This window comes from Trachypithecus francoisi, unplaced genomic scaffold, assembly GCF_009764315.1.
Source record: "Trachypithecus francoisi isolate TF-2019V2 unplaced genomic scaffold, Tfra_2.0 Lachesis_group4, whole genome shotgun sequence".
Lineage (NCBI taxonomy): Eukaryota > Metazoa > Chordata > Mammalia > Primates > Cercopithecidae > Trachypithecus > Trachypithecus francoisi.
The window spans coordinates 122,685,827-122,703,275 of NW_022681469.1; the positions used below are offsets into that span (position 1 = coordinate 122,685,827).

The following is a 17,449-nucleotide window of genomic DNA, read 5'->3' on the forward strand; positions in this document are numbered from 1 at the left end:
GGTGTTCTCTCCTAGTCATCAGCTCTCTCTCAAGGGTAACCACTATCCTGACTTTGAATAGCATCAATGACTTTTGTCTGTTTCTGTACTTTATATAAATGGAGTCCTGCAATTGTACGTCTCCCTTTTTTCACTTAGCATATTTGTAAGATTCATATATTTTACTGCATTTGGAAGCAGATTGTTCATTCTTAGTGTGGTAGAATGTACTCTGTTGTATGACTATACCACCAATTATTTACCTATTTTATTGCTTATGACCATTTGGGTTATTTCCTGTTTGGTGGTTATTTATAAATAAGGTTGCTCTGAGTGATTTAATAGTATTTTGGCACACGTGTGACATTGGTATATTCCTAAGAGTGGAACTGCTGAGCCATAGGGTTTTCATACGTTTGCCTTTAACAGATATTGACAAACAGTTTTCCAAAGTGGTTATACTATATACATAGCATTTGACTTCTTGAGGAATCATTCTAAGAAGGGCATTTCAGCATAACCATTAAGAGAACAGGTTTTGGAGTCACTCAGATCAAACTGAGCTTATGACTAAGGAGTTGAGGCACCCTGGACAATATGCTTAACTTTAAGCCTCAGTTTACTCAACTGTAAAACAGGAATAATAAAACCTTTCTCAAAATTTATGAGAATTAAATGAGATATTATTTTAATGCAGTTAGAACAGTGCCTGAAACATAATAAATGCTTAGCTTATTATATGGCAGTTATTAATCATTAGCAATTAAAACACAGGCAAAATAGAGAATTACAAACAAATAGGGACAATATAATCCAAAAACAATTTTAATTGTATGATGGAAGAAACCTATGAAACTCTGACCCAAAAGGCATTGCGAATTCCAGGGACGATTATACTTGGATCCTGAATATTATCCCAAAATGCGTTTGCAAATTACCCTTACCAGAGGCAAGGTTCTTGGATGCAGCGTATTACCATTCATTTTTTTTTTCCAGTTATTACTCTTTAAAGACAGGACTGCCAAGGGCTACTCTAGAAAGTCACTAATATAATGCCTTTTATTATATTTCCCAATTTCACACCTTCCTCAACCCAATCCCCAAAGTTGTTGAAAGTGACTGTAATTGCATCATTAGTTCTTAGCTTTCCTGGAATCTTACCTAAGACAACTTTCACATCCCCCAAAACCCTAAAAATGAGCCCAGATTTTTGCTTTAAATTGCAAAGAACTTGCTTTATTTTGTAGGATGAGCTTGATAACCTCAGCGTGGATTTCAGCAGCTGCCGGAAACAGCACTCTAGAAGTTAACACAGGTACACTCCGTACTGAGGCACTGTTTTAGCTAACTGCTCCAGGGACAGCAGGCTCAGTCCTCTTAGGTAAGTAATTTTGGAAGGTGGCACTGTGTTCCTAATAAATTGAATCAGATCCCGTAGGTTAGTCACTATTCTTAAGAAATAAAGCACGAAATCAACTTGAAGTCATCTGTTGAGAAGGCCATGGATAGACCTGAAAAGGAACATTCTGAACATTTAATTGAACCTCTTTGATTTACAGATGAAAAAACTAGTCATTTAAAAGTCTTGCCTAAGGTCAAATGGTTTGTTTCCTGGACTGCAATAAAGCTTATTTTAGGCACAGTCGGGTGGATGTTCCTTCCTGCTCCTGGCAACTTGCCCCTCACCGTCCCCCCAACCCCATCTCCCCATCAGATTTCATAAAGATCCAGACCTGGGATTCAGAAATGGGGAAGTTGAAGAAGTGTGACTTAAAACAAGAGAATGACAAACTATTGAATTGTTATTGGGAATTAATGACAATTGCCTGCTAGAACGTCAAGAAGCAGTATCTTTTCTGTTTTGTACATCGCTGTATTCCCAGCACCTACAACTGGGCCTGCTAAGCATGGTAGGGCCTAATAATTGTTAAATGAAAAACAATCAATCACTCAATCATAGATATGTCAGATTGTGAGAGAAAACACGTCCTTACTGTTTTCTCTACCACCCTCCTTCCAGTTAATACTAATAAAATGTGCAGATTTGTATTCTAAAGAGGCGAAATCATATACATAGCACTGTAGCACGGTGCCTGGCCCATTGTGAGTAATTAATACATGTCAGTTTATTTTCCTTTTCTTCCTCCACAAGTATGGGCTACTAGGGAGGAAGGAGGGTTGGTGCCATGGTGTTTATGTGCCTGGACAGAAAGTGAAGAGCATCCAAGAAGCTGCTGAGAGCGGGCTGTCAGTGTCTTTCTGATACGTATAGATCAATTCCAGTGCCCTGAAAAACGCACAGCTATTTTACCCAGAGACGCTGGTCGTTTTTGTTGATCGATTCTCGGCTGCAGTCAGCTCTTTAATACAACTCTTTATAAGCATCAGCCACACTGCGGCGGGAGAAGCGGCTGTGGTGGAAAAAGCAGGGAAGCCCTCCCACTGCGCCCCACTCCCAAAAAGTAAAGGAAGCCCGCGGGGCAGGGACTGCGGTTTGCAGGTCTAATGGGTCCTTGAGCTGGGGCGGCGGTCCGGCCACTCCAGCCCCGCCCCTCGCCCGCAGCCGCCTCCGAGGTTCAAGTTCAGCCCCCGGCTGCTAGGCCTCGCGCTCCGGGATTCGAAGCCGCCCGTGAGTCCCAAGGTCCCCTGCTGGAAGACGAGGCGGGGATCCCAGGGGTCATCCGGGCGCGGGGTCACTCGGCCACGCACTGTGGTGCCACGTGGGGGAAAAGTTTCCAACTCTGCCAGTTGGTGTTCCCATTGCGCCCAGGCGGAGCAAAGGCCCGCGCTTTGGCACCCGCTCCCCGTCCTATCTCCTCCAGTCGCGCCCCCTCCCAGGGACGCCCCCCTTGTGCCCCTTCTCTGAATTCCCTCCTCCGCTCGCAGCGCAGGTCGCCAAGGGAAAACACCCTTGGGGGCTGGGGGGGTTTCCCGAGAAGGCGGCCTCGGGCCGGCCAGGGGTAGGGGATCCAGGGACAAGTGTCCCGAGGAGGATGTGGGGAGCGCGCGCGCGAAGTGGCCTGGGAGCAGGGGTCCGCACGCGTCCCCGCTGCGACAGGCGGGATCCTCCGGCTGCCTCCACACCCTGGCGCGCCAACTCTGCCCGGCCGCGGCCGACCCCACGCGGGCAGCCCCCTTCACGCCCCCGCCCCCGCCCCCCTCACGACTCCCCACCGCCCCCAGTGCGCAGGCCCGGCCGCCCCAGCGCGCATGCCCTGGGCTTGCGAGCGCGGCCAGCCCCCAGCCTTTTGCTTTCTACACACTCTACAACTGGGGAGGGGGCGGGGGAGGAGGGAGCCCAGCAGTCCACGTGATCCCGCCGGCCGGGGCCGCGGGGGCGGGAGCGCGCGCCGAGAGAGGCGCGGGGAGGGCGGGTGCGCGGGAGCGCGCGAGCGAGCGAAAGCACGAGCGAGCGGGCGGGCGCGGGGCTGGGCTGAGGCGGGCGGCGGCGGCGGGCCGGCCGCGGAGGGGGAGGAGCGGGAGCTGCGCGAGGCAGGCAGGCTGGCTGGCGGGCGGGCGGAGGATGGGGCAGTGCCCGGGCTCCCGCTGTAGCCGCCCGGGGACACGCCGTGCACCCTCCGGCTCGGAGCTTTCTCGGCGGCGGCAGCAGCGTTAGCGGCGGCGGCGAGAGCAGCGTTCCCGGCTGCGCTTCTCCCTCAGGCGGGGCGGCGAGAGAAGAGGCGGCGGCGGCGGCACACCGGTGTCTCTCCCGCTGGAGATTTCTTTCTGCTTTCCTCATCGACTGACTGACTCACCCCCTCCCTTTTTTGAGGAAGGGTGACCTCTTCTCTGGGACTGGAAAAAATATTTTTGTGAGGAGGGGGGCGGGTGGCAGCGACAGGGTTTGCTTCTTCTCTTCTTTCATCTCCCTCTCCTCCCCCCTCGAAGACCGAAAAGCAAACCCCACAACTGCTCCAGCAGCATCCTCCTTCCCTTCCTCCGCCTCCCTTCTTCTCCGCCGCTCGCAGTTTCGCCCTCTCCTCCGCTAATGATTGCATTATTATGCTCCCCTCTCTGGGGGGTCTCGCCCCTTTTGGGTCGCTCCGGAGCCCCGGCCTCCCCTGGCTGCATTTCTTAAAAATTTGGGAGCCTGGGAGTGAGTTTTCTCCGAGGCGTGTGTGAGAGGCGGCGGGGGTGTTTTCCTGCGCGAGGGGCGGGTGAAGTTCATTGCCCCCACTTTTCCCGCGACCTTTTTCGGACCCGATTTTGGATCGGGTTGAGGGGGGCGCGGGCGTTTTCGGGGGGCGGGGGGCGCGGCGGAGAATGGCCGCGGGGAGGGCTCCCCGGAGCCTCCCAGTCTCTTGATCAAAGCATTCCGCTATTCTGATTTATTGCCTGCTTGGTGAGTTATTTTTTTTCCCTCTAAAGGAGACCTGTGTGTTCAGCCATTACTTTGCTCGGCGCTGCTCCCAGGCATCTCCGACCCTCGGTGCTGTGGGGAGCCCCACACTTGGGCTCCTCGCCTCTCGCCCTCGCTCCCCGTCCCTCCTCCCTTCTCTCCGCCCCTTCCCCCTTTTCTTTCTCCTCTCTTTCTTCCCCTCTCTCCCTTCTTTCGGCCGCCGTCTCCCCCGCGCCCTCCTCGGGGCGGAGGGAAGCCGTGAAGGGGGAGGGAGGGCTCGGTGTCAATTTTTTTTTGTGTGGCCGCGGCCGTAGCCTGTGGCGGGCGAGCGGGGAGACCCCGGCGCAGCAGAGCCATGGATGGCCCGACGCGGGGCCATGGACTCCGCAAAAAGCGGCGGTCGCGGTCGCAGCGAGACCGGGAGAGGCGCTCCCGGGGCGGGCTGGGGGCCGGCGCGGCCGGCGGCGGCGGGGCTGGCCGGACCCGGGCGCTCTCTCTCGCCTCGTCGTCGGGCTCCGACAAGGAAGACAATGGGAAGCCCCCGTCCTCCGCCCCGTCCCGGCCCAGACCCCCGCGGAGGAAGCGTAGAGAGTCCACCTCGGCCGAAGAGGACATCATTGATGGATTTGCCATGACCAGCTTTGTCACTTTTGAAGCGCTGGAGGTAAGGGGGACCCCCCTCCCCCCGGGTTCCCTTTATGCACGACCCCACTCGGCTGCGCCCGGCTCTCCTGCCTCCCCCGCCGCGCTCCGGGCTGTCTGTCTGCCTAGGCTGGGGTCTTATTGTTGGTGGGGGGAGCTGGGGGCGCGGGCAGACAGGCAGCAGGAGGGAGTCGCAAAGCCGTGCCTGGTCTCCTCGTTTCCTCGTTTTCTCGCTCGCCTTTCCCCTGCGCCCCCTCCCTGTACCCCCTCCACAGCAGATGGGCAGAAAGAAAGGGGTTCAGGCATCACAACAATGCGCCCCCTCTCCACAGAGAGCTCTGCCCCCACTTCTCCCTCCTCTCCCTCCCCAATCATGGCTTCTTGGCTGGTGGAAGTCTCTTTGCTGGGTTTGGGGCGCCTGTGGACGGTTCTCTGTGTGCTTTCTACAGAGTCATATGTTCGTGTGTGTGTGTGTGTGTGTGTGTGTCTGTGTAGTGTATACCTTTCCCGGGTGTCCTCGGGACCGGAGACTGATGGGGTTTTGTGGTTTCTTTGCACCTCCCCCCATTACCCCCCATATTCTTTTTTTTTTTTTTGGTGAAGCTGGGGAAGGGGGCGTTTTCTCCTGGTTGGGAGAAAGGAGGGAGGAGGGGAGAGAAGAGGGAAGGGTGGAATAGCTCTCTGTATTCTGTTATGGGGCTCTGTTACAGAAAGGGTTAATTATAATATTATCTATACACATACATAGGCACATGTGTGTGTGTACATGAGCAATTTAGTTAAAGGACAGAAAAAGGTACACCAGGGAAGACTGGTGGGAGGAAAGAATAAAATCCTAGCTGCCGTCTGAAGGGCTTGTCACCAATTGTCCCTCTCCCTTTCCTTTTTTTGTGTTTTCTTTTTTTTTTCTCTCTAAGTGATTGGCTTTGTGTGTGTCTGTGTGTGTGTGTCTTTCTTTATTCCTTGGGCACCTGCAGCGTTGATTTCCAAATGCACATTTTCCTCCTGGCCAACTGGCTCCTAGTGTGGGGGAAAAGGGAGGGAGGGGGAGACTGTCCAGGGATTAGGGGGAAACTATCTTTGCCTGGACCTATCTCCTTTGGTGTGGTATTGGTCATTGGCCTCTATAAATTTAACCGCCGCCTTTCCTCCCCCACCTCCCTGTCCCCACCCCCCACACACCATGCACACATACACACAGAAGGCTCTGAGATTCTGCAGAGTTGGTCCACCTTTCTTAAGCACAAAACCAAGATACGGTTTATAGTTGGCTTATAGTGTTTCATGCACCTGATGTGATGGTTTGAGGTTCCTGAAGGAAACTTTTCCCTTTCCATTTTTTTTTTTTTGCTGTTATTATGGTATTGTTTCAAATGCTCCGATGCGAGCTTTGTTAATGACAGCTTAAATCTCACATACAGTAACTGTACAGGTTTAGATTGCTGGTTCTGTTGATGTGTTTGGGTGTCAGGTTTAAATTTTGTTTTCAAAGGAAGGCTTCCTATCAGTGTTGTCCTTTTCTGTTTAAACTGCTTTTGGTTGGGCTGCTGGTGGTGATGGTGGTGAATGGTGGTCAGTGGTTGGGAGTACGGGAGGTACTGGTGGTGGTGGTGGAGGTGGTGGTGATGGTGATGGTGGTATTGGTGGTGGTCATAGATTTTGATGTCATCAATTGAATCAGTTCCTCTCTGGTTCTAGAATTGGTGCTTTATTGGCCAAAATTTTGAGTGTTGAGGTTCACCACTTATTAGAATAATTCCAACTGTGGCTTTAAGTTTGCCAAGGTGGGTGGTTACTGTACAGTGTGACCTCTTTCTGTCTCTCTCTCTTGCTTTGAAATAGGAGTTGAAATGGCAGCATGTTCCTAATAGAACATGCTGTTTGGAATTTGGTTCATCATTGCTGTCTGTGGTTGGTTTAGGAAAGTACTTGTAAGAGCTGTTACAAGTGGTTCTGCTTTCTGCGTGGTTATCCTGGGCTGTGGTGTGGCCCCTTTCAGTAATCAGGAGGGGCCACTAGATTCCCACGAACATTTTTGGAGGACAAGTAGGGATATATGTGTGTGTATATATGTATATCACTTATGCAGTTCTTTTTAATGCTTTTATTTTTAACAAATAGGTGTTTGGGCTTGTGATATATATTTATTTGGCGTTGGCGAGAAAATATGCTCATTTTAATTTATTTTGTGCTTAGAAACTTGTAATTTTAAAAGAAGACCAAGTTCAAAATGTTCAGTTAATACCATTTCTTCTTTGCTCTGATTATTTTTTTCTGCTACTTTTTTAGATTCAAAATCCAAGTTATTTTGGTTAGCTGAATACTATGCCACCTTCATATCTAAATATCATATGTATAGCTATGTGTAGTTATAAAAGGTCTAACTTTTTTAAAAGTTTACTTAAAATTCTGTAGAAAAATTTAAACATACAGAAGTAGACAGAACACCCAACATCCAGGTTTGAGAACTACCAACTCATATCTCATCTTGTATTTTCTATATTTCATCTGTTTTCTCTCCCACATATGATCTCATCCATATTTCTCATATAGAAATACTTCTGTATGAATCCCTAAACCATAGTGACTCCAAAAATCCTCAGATCCCACCAAAACCCCCACAGCAGTATTATCACACCTAAATAAATGTTCTAACAGTTCACTAATATCAAATATCCTGTCAGTATTTACATTTTAAGAGGCCCAAGTTTTTAGGGAAGCCGTAAATACATTTGTCAGATTAAAAACACACAATGGGAAATAGAAGTCATCATATATGTCTGGTTCTTTGGCAAAAGGTAGTTTCGTTGGCTGTGTGCTATCACATTGAGTCCATGCTGGATGGTCAGAACATATGTGTGTAGTGATTGTTAAATTAAAACCTCTGGTGGTCCACTGTATTCAGTCTGGAAGATTTGTTGAACTATCACCAAGAAATGTGAGGGCTTACTGGGAACAGGCAACTAAACTATGAGCTTGGACAAAAATGTGTGTTGCGGGAGTGTTTGTAAAAGTTAGTAATTATTATACTTGCTAAGAGTTATCCTAAATACGTGGTATGTTCTTGGGCCTTGTGTTTAGAAATGAAATCAGTTGTTACCACATGTCATTAAGGCTGCTGCTGGTATGATATTGTGAAAAGAAACCAGAAATATTAGCTTGTACAGCTAGGTTTATAACTTGTGCCAGTTCAGAGCAATAACTGGCAAACAGTGGAGTAGCATACTTTGTGTGTTAATGGACACATTATTTGATTTTGTTCTGGGTAGCTGATTTTGGACTTTGTTTTTTAAAAAAAGAGGCTTCTAACTCATTATGAAGTGTGCTAATATAAATAGTTCCAGTTCAACTGATTTTACTGATACTGGAGTAAAAGTGATAACTTGCCTAATGAGAACCTGCATTTTTATCTTGATTATTTTTTGCTGTTGTTGGATTCTTTTTTGAGATGTTGAAAGCTTTAGGCGTAGTTTGACAAGTCTCACATTTTATAGGCAGTGAAACTGGCTGAGATAGTTTCATATTCACAGGACACTTGTCTTGAGTAATTGTGCCCTGAAGTTCAAGTGTATGATTATGAAGAGTCTCATGATAGAAGATAAGAGGGTAGGCGAGGAGGCTAAAGTTGAATGTGGTATTCTTTTCATTATGCAGTTGAGAAGCAGAATTAACATTGGTATATAGTATATTGTTTGTTTGGATATTCTTTGAGTGACAGGATGAGAGCAAAAATCCCCAGATAAGATGTCTAGTTTTTTAAAAAAGTGGCTTTTAGCAAACAAAGAATAAATGGGAATGTTGGGGTCCTACTACCATCAGTGTGTCCTGATGTGTCAGATAGTGTTGGCTTTCTGCTATTTGGGTTTCTTTTCTGTGTTGTCTCTATTAGGAAGCCATGTGAGTACCATGGCTGAAAACTTGACTTTGCAAATTCATTATTTTTCTCCTTATTCCTCTTTTGTGCACTGGGTTCTTAGGGCAGCCTCCTTTTTTACAGCTGACCAAGGGAAGCTAAGATGAAATTTGTGGAATTAGCAGAAAAGAGGCCAATTGGAGCTTTGTAGGCTTATGAAAGTAAAGGAAGACTCATTTCTAGTGGTTAGAGCATCAAACCAAGACTTTGATGCGGTCTTCACTTCCTGGCTCTGTTTCAGGGCTTACCCCACACATCAGTAGCATAAGCGGGCTGTACAGAATTTGATGTACTTATAACATGCTATGTTAATAGGGTCTAACAATTTATTATGGTCAGATCACTTTTATTTAGTTGTTTAAAAAACAACATTAGTCACGTACCTTTTATCAGTCAGCAGATATTTATGGAGTGCTTAATATGTGCAAGGCACTAAGAATATAGAGAACCCAAACATAAATGTAGCGTTTTGAAAAAGTATGTAGTTTAGTTGATAAATTAAAGGCAGCACCTGTGAAATAATTTTGAAACCGGCACTTGAATGCCTAATATCAACTAAGCTCAATAGGCTTTTAGAGACAGGCTAGTGAGATAGGCTGAAGTGTTCAAGAAGGCTTCATGGGGAAGATGGGACCTAGAAGGGTGAAGTGATTTGGATATATGGGAAAAGAGTTGGGGCTAGGGAGAGCATTCTAAAGGAATAGTGAAGAAGGCACATAAACCAGATGCTATGTGGTTAGGACTCGGGGGCTAGGAAGGGCTGGTGGAAATGAGTACAAAGGTAAGTAAAGAGTGCTTGTTAGTGGGGCAGGAGACCTGTGGAGACCCACATTCCAGGCTTGGCCTGCCTAACTAGTGTAGCCTTTGGAAGTTAACTTTCTAAAAGCATAATTTCCTTTATCCATTAGTGGAGAGATTTAAACTAGTTTAGAGCAAAGCTTCTCAAGCTGAAAGGGAACATAACTTTACAGGATGTTCATAAATTGTGTTCTAGACTGAAACAGAGTGATCTACCATCAAATAGTTTTTGAAACCTGATGGGCTAGACAAAATTAAATGGATGCCTTGTTCTTTCAGAATTAAAAGTCTATTGTGTGAATGTGAATTTTGAATATCAGAGAAGGCACTGCATTGTGTCTAATTTCCTAAATCTGTTTTGACCACAGAACACTTTTATTCTCTGCATTGTAATCTATAATCCAGTATGGGAAGTACTAGAAAGGATCCAAAAAAGTCCCTCCAGATCTTGGAATTTGGTGATCTCTGAGTCTGGGGTGAGTGGGCTGATGGTAGACGACTTGGAAAACCAGGCACAGAAGCTTGTCAGTGCGTGGGAGCTGCTTCTTAAGCAGGAGTGGCAAGGGGAGTGAAAGTGAGGGAGATGTAAACAGTGAGGGAGACTAGTCCATGTCTTTTCCTGCTCCCCTTTCCTGCCTGATATCTGCCTTTTTACTGGTTATCACCAACCCCACCAGGAGGTTCTCATTAATAGCTCTTTCAGAGTGATGATACTAGCCCAATTCTGATGCCACCAAGCTGCCCTTCAGCCAATGTTTTATCCTCTCTGTCCCTTCTAGTTTCATGCGTTGCTGCTCTTTAGCAACCTGTAAAAAAAGTTGGATGAGAAAGGAGGTTGACATTGATGTTAAAACAAGGATTTCAAATTATCTGCCTTTGGCTTGCTGTATATGAAGTGGTAGTTCAAAAAAGGGTCAGAACCTGTCTTTTGCTGTTACATAGCCAGGAAAAGCTGTGGAACTGTGTTTCTGTTGCATTTTTCACTTTCTTTTTTTTGGAAAATTTGGCCATGGGACTGTAAAGGAAATGGGTCGGTTCCAGCGTTTGACTTCTGAAAGTGTGCATAGCTTTAGGACCTGAGAAGGGATGAGAGAATTTGGAGGAAAGGAAGGGTATGAATAGTGTGTGTGGTTATGAATTCAAGTATTTTACTGTACTTAACCGAATTTCAGTATTTTACTCTGTAAAGCAGAACATCACTTGAGGAGTATTTATGTGAGATGTGGTTGAAGGTTGTGAGATGATGGTTCCACGCAGCTTGTGTTAATTGTGGAGATTAACTACTTGCGCCTTTTTTTTGGAATTAGAATATAAATGAATCCACGAATTTAAAAAATGAATTGTGAGGTTAGGAATTGAGGCTTTGATCCTCTCTGAGAGTAGTGTTCTGTAGTTCTCACTGTTGAAAAAGGGTTAAGAAAACAGAACAGTAAACATGATTCAAGGAGTGTTGAGGGTAATAAAGAGATTCTGAGACTCTTCTACACCACAGTTCTATGTATTGTCAAAGATAAATGGTGACTATTTAGTTTGAAAGAATGTTGGGATTAGAAATAAGGTCCCCAGATGGACACAACAATAGTTGAGGCTAGCTATTAAGAAATAATGTAGGTCTTAAGAATTATGAGATTTGGAAGCCTTTGGACAAGAAGGTCTGTGGCACTTCGTGTGTTTGTGTGTGTGTGTGTGTATGTGCCCACCTGTGTGCATGCGCAGGATGAAGGATGGTGGGTTAGTGGCTTTACATTTTATTTTATTTTACCCCTATCCTATATAGTAGTCATAATATACTAAATGCAGCCTAACTTTGTAAAAGTGCTTCATGCTGTTTTTTTCCTCCTCAAAAAGCAACTTTTTTTTTTTTTTTTTTTTTTTTTTTCAGAATTAGGATTAAACCCAATATGCTGCAGATGCAGGATAAAGAACCTGGTAATGGGATAGCAGCTGTTAATTTTAGAAAGTTTTGAAAAGATTCATGTAGATTTGAAAACTCAGATCATTGAAGTTAAGAAGAGCAATATGATAATGAATTTGGTAAAACTGGAGACAGGAGAGGATCAAAAATAATTAGTAAGCTGGGGCAGAACTGTTTTCTCTTATATAATCAGAACCCGTTCCATTAATGTAGACTTTTTTCCCCTCTGGAAGGTGGAGAGAGTATCGAATTTAAGACTGGTGAGACCCTAAGTGTGACTTCTTTCTTCAAAATCTGAGCTGTGTTCTCCTTCATTTCTTCTAACAAAATTGCAGAGTAATGATAGTTTCTATTATAGCTTTGCATCTGTTGGTATGCAATCAATACATATTGTGAGGTCACAAAGAATAGGCCCTTTTTATGCTGTTAATATGAGGAGGGGAGGAGTGGATTTTCTAGAACTTGACTGCCCCTGTTAGTTTAGGAAGAGACTGGACAGCTATAGGCTTCTATGTCTTAGTCCTGTTCAGGTCTCTGATTCCATCCATTGCAAGGGGCTCTGGACCCCAAAATCATGATTGGTTTATGAATTGGTGCCTTCTTTGAAGTTGTTTATTTCACATATTAGTGTATGTGACTCTCCTAGGGTCCAGTTAGATTCCCCGCTCACCTGCTGCCTACTTCCTTCCTTTCCTTCTTTTATCTCTCCTTCCTATCCTTCTTTCCTCTCTCTCTTCCTTTACTAGGTAGAGCTATCAAAATTATGAATGCTGTTAATAAAAGGGAGTGCATTTAGAACATTGTGTATGAAACGCAGAAATTGAAAAGTTTTTAAATTTCATTATTTGAACTGTGACAATCTGCTTGAGGAACTCTAATTTAGCTCTCTAAAGGTGAATTGCTTGCCACAGCTTTTTTGGCCATTACAGCTCACTTTTCTAATTTCTCAGCTTATATCTGAATTCTAGTTAGTTTGTTTGCCAGAGCAAACTTTATAAATGATCAACTGCATACAAATATTTTAAAAGTGACTTAACTGTCATTTTAACTTGCCACTATACCTCACGGTGCCATACCTCCTTGTTACCTCTGGAGTCCTGGAAAACCCATGTGCAGTAAAATGGAGTCACAAGAGAAAAGCCCACAATTTGTAAGTAATGGAAAATTGCCAATGCAAGTTGGGATTCATTTTCGGCAGAAAGTCTTCAAATTGAAAGTATTGTGTGGCTGCTATTAACTGAAGCACAGCTTGCAAATACAGATTGCAACTCTTGGTTATATGGGTGAAATATTATATTTTCTTTCTTTCTTGTATTTATTTATTTTTGAGACAAGGTCTTACTTTGGTTGCCCAGGCTGGAGTGCAGTGGTATGATCATGACTCACTGCAGCCCCGACCTTCCTGGGCTCAGGTGATCTTCCCACCTTAGCCTCCTAAATGCTGGGACTACAGGTACATGCCAGCATGCCCAGCTAATTATGTATTTTTTGTAGAGATGGAGTTTTGCCATGTTGCCCAGGCTGGTTTGAAACTCCTGGGCTCAAGCAATCCACCCTCCTCAGCCTGCCACACTGCTGGGATTACAGACTTGAGGCACTGTACCCCTCAAGCAATCTGATATTTTCAAACTGTGGCTAAGTTGTAAACCTGAGACTGAATTTTAGTCATTGCGAGGGGCAAGTTGTGATGACACCTGAGGGATCTCATTTTCCTTGTTGTCCCCACACCTACCCTCCTCTGCAGCACAAAACCTCATTTTAAGTTTTTGTAAAGTTTCTGATGGCAGTAATATTTTAGAACTTAAAAAGAGGAATTAAGAGATTACAGTCCCATATTGTAAGTATTTCTTGGTTGTTATATTGAAGTGGACTTCTTTTTCTTTTTTTTTTTCTTCTAGATCTCTTTGTTCAGTTATACTTGTTGGCTAAATGTTGCTGGTTAAATGTTGTTTAGCGAAATGTTCTATAGTTAAAATCTTCACAAAGAAAAAAAGTAAGAATGAAGATGTGGATAGCACAATAATTGAACATTAGATTATTACTTGTTTTCTAGCCACATGATAGAAATTCCAGTGACTTCCACCAATTCTGTCTGTACACTTTCAGTTGGCAAAGAGAATGAAGGTCCTGGACTGTGTTTTTCTAAGAAATGATCTTATATAGTTGAAGTGAAATTATACTTTCACTGGAGCAAAAAGGGAAACAAGCATTTGATAAGTGTGTCTTGCTGCATATTGCGGTTTGCTCCCTCATTTGTTACGATTACTTGAAAATTACAATTTTGAGATTAATATGCAGAGCTAAATCTTTAGGAGGTATCCTAAAGTTAGGACCTAAACTTTTTCAGAGCAGCCTTTTGATCCATTTTATTTCAGCCATTGGTAGTTGATGTGCTTTCTAAGCCATGTGGCATCAGAGGCACAGATGTTGTCTTTAGTGATGTAGTTCTACCTCTCATTTTGCAAATGAAAACACAGCCCATGGGGGTTAATTGACCTGTTCAAAATCACGCTGGGAGTTAGAGGCTCTCTCTGTTACCCTATGAATCTAGGAGACTACTTCTTGTAAGTCAGTACTGCGGAGTCCCAAGGATTGGGAAGTTTGGAAGGAGATTTTTTAAAAACATAACGTGCAAATGTGGATGAGCATCCATGAGGGGGATAAGCTTCCCATTTCAGCTAAGAAATGTTCTGATTTACACAATATCAAGAACCTTTAAAAAGCATTGTTCCCTCCCTGCACTCTCTCCCGGTATATCACCCTGAAATTAGTTGGCCTTTCTCTATAGATATAGATCTCATCGTTTTTAAACACTGCCCCCCACCTCCCTTTTATAAGGATGTAAAATAAAAAAATAAATATTGGTGGTTTCTCATCATTGAATGTCCACTGGAAAGATAAAATAATTATTTGCATGTAAGATGACCTTAATGTGGCCCATGTAAAATTTTAACAACATTTCTTGTATAAAATATTTTCCTTAGCCTAGCAATCAGTGGAAACTCAGAGCAACTTCATAACATTGGTAGCAGGATGTATGGAGTGAGTGAACTTTGAAGTATAGTGGAGTTGAAGCTCAACCAAAATTTTCTTCTGAAGAAATACTCAAAATATTAAATCCACATGACGTGTTGACTAAGGCATCTTGCCTGTTCATTGCTGAACCAGAACATTTATAACAACTGTTTGTCATGTGTATATATTCATAGCCATTCATATAATGAAAAGAAGTTTTCATGGGATTGTAATAACATATCAAGATGGATGTAATTAAAACAGAAGCAGATTGACACCCTGAATTAAATGCAAACCATAAACCAGGATACCTGAGCATTGTGCTTTACGTATTTGCTGTAGGGGGCAGTCAGCCAAATATGCAAATAAAAAGACATTGATGAATTTCCCTGGGTGTGTATGTGGTAGCAGAGAACCCAACTATTTTATTAATCTTTTATCAAGCATTGTTTAGATTTGCAGCAGCCATGGAATGTATTAATTTGGCAGACCAAATAGCTTAGGACCAGAAAGTAGGAAATAATAAAGGGAAGACATGATTGATATGCTGTCCTATAAATAACACATGCGACTGACAAAGGGGCTGAGTAATCTTTAGATCTGTGCTTCATTTCATTAATGGAGTTGTTAAACCAGGATGTTTGAGTTGAACTTCAGTCAGAGAGGCTCTGCCTCCCATTTAAAATGCAGGCCTATCTCTAGTTACTCTCTGGACTGATATGTTGACAAAATTGGTGTAAATCGAATTTTTGTAAATTGGATCAAATGCACCAGGGGAATCTTGCTGTGAAAAATATGAGTCCTTTTTATCAACTATAGTACTCCTCCTCTCTGTAGGGAGGCTGGGATTTTGGTAGAGTAAGTCTGTTTAGATGGGCATTGCTTCCTCTGAGACAGTTTTCTGCATGTGTTCCCCGTGCTCTGTTCTCTGTGCTCCTGGAAGACAGTGACTGTGAGATTTGCTTTTTCTCTTCAGGTTTTATACCTCACTTGGTCGGTGCTTCCAGGAATAATTGGTGGTGATTTGAATAAGCCCGCATCATTCAGATTTCAGAGCTTGGTTTTCAAGTGCTTGCTAAGGAGGGCTCCCGGCTATGAATATGGAATATGATTTCCATATCTGTTCCATTGGGGAGTCCAGGCATGTCATAACCACTTCAGAGTCATGATTGTACCGAGACACCCTAGCTATAATTTTTCTATATGACAGTTCAGTTTTAAAATTGTAAAGATGCCAAAAGCAGGGCTGCATTGTTATTAGGGAAGTCAGTGACATCTGTTATATCTTGTTAACCAGGAGAGGAAAATGCTTTAATCAAAACATCTAATTATGCCCTATGAACTGATGAAATATCCTTTGCTAAATTTTTGGAATTGGCCTTAATGGAAGAAGCTGGCCTCTATCAGAACTGTGAAGTAAATTTACCATTTTTCTTTGGAAAAATATTTATTCCTTACCATAGTGACATAAGGGTATTTTAATTGTATCAGATTACTTTTATACTGTGTGTTGAAAATAGTTGTTTTTCAGAAGTTGTTGAAGCCAGCATCACGTTTCTGTTATTGTGCTCTCTGACTCCCTTAGCATATGAGGCCCGCAGAGGGAGTTTGTATTTCCAGATGTGAGCCTAGGAGGATATGTGGTGTCTTAGAGCCACCTGGGGAGGGAGCAAATGATAATTGCAGGTGAGATGCAGGGGGATAATTCAGCCTGTGTGCTGGGAGGTGCGATTTCACACCTGAATGTTGAGACCTGCTGTGTTAGACATTTGTGTTGTTTTAAAATGTTTTATTAGTCTAATATAGAAATGGACCAGATTGTTCCAGGTCACCTTCAATTGAAAGAATATAAATGTTTTTAAATATTGAAGTATAATGTGATTCCAGAAATGGTTCCTGTGTTTAAAAGTAGTTTTACATATATCTGAAAGCATTAAAAACTGTTTAACTCAGCATATCTATACTGCCTCTACCTCTCGATCATTTTTTTAAAATTGTAAATTATTTCGGCAATGTGGCTTTCCACTTTGAATCATTCAAGCTTCAAACTATCCAGTAAAACTATCCTTTTATCTATATTTCAAACCTAGAATTAATTTTAACTATAGTTATTACTTGTTTCCAGAATCACTGATGATAATGATAATAATATTAATGATAGTACATTACTGATAGTCTTAATGCTGGGATATGGATTATTTCTGAGAAATGAGTAGGTCTGAGAAATGCTTTACTTCTTAGCTTTGGGGGCATTTCATCTTTCTGACATGGTTTTCCCATGTATGGAGATCTTGGGACCCGCCTGAAGGAGTTTCTGGTGTTGACTGTGACACTATGGGCTTCATGTTTACTTTGGGATCTGGTGGGAAGTTCAAGTCCTATTATTTTTTCCTTAGTCTGTTTTATGCTTTGTGATGGCTCACTGTGTGTTTTTTGGGAGTTATGACTAGAACCTTGGAAAAAAGAGAGCCAGAATTTTCTCCCTATATTTCTATTTTAAAACTCTTTTTTTTTTTTTTCCTGAGACATGGTCTCTTTCTGTTGCCCAGGGTGGAGTGCAGTGGCACAGTCATGGCTCACTGCAGCCTTGACCTCCTGGGCTGAAGTGACCTTCTCGCCTCAGCCTCCTGAGTAGCTGGGACCACAGGCGCGTCTCACCACGCCTGGCTAATTTATTATTTGTAGAGACGGAGTCTCCCTGTGTTGCTTAGGCTGGCCTTGGACTCCTGGGCTTAAGCGATCCTCCCATCTTGGCCTCTCAAAATGCTGGGATTATAGGCGTGAGCCACTGTGCCCAGCATTATATTTCTTATGTATTGTTATTCTCTCTATATTCTCTGCCTAAATG

General features: G+C 43.8%; 1 protein-coding gene across 9 annotated transcripts in view; it reads left to right on the forward strand.

The window, feature by feature from the left end:
• The first annotated feature begins 3,479 nt into the window (after nt 1–3,479).
• AUTS2 (activator of transcription and developmental regulator AUTS2) overlaps nt 3,480–17,449 on the forward strand; it is a 1,231,856-nt gene continuing 1,217,886 nt past the window's right edge. For 5 of the 9 annotated variants that reach the window (XM_033193305.1, XM_033193311.1, XM_033193313.1 and 2 more), the window contains exon 1: nt 3,480–4,982. In XM_033193305.1, coding sequence (XP_033049196.1) covers nt 4,674–4,982 — 309 coding nt within the window. In that variant the 5' untranslated portion in view covers nt 3,480–4,673. The remainder of the gene's footprint in view (nt 4,983–17,449) is intronic. The other 4 variants (XM_033193309.1, XM_033193308.1, XM_033193310.1 and 1 more) reach the window with 1 other exon arrangement.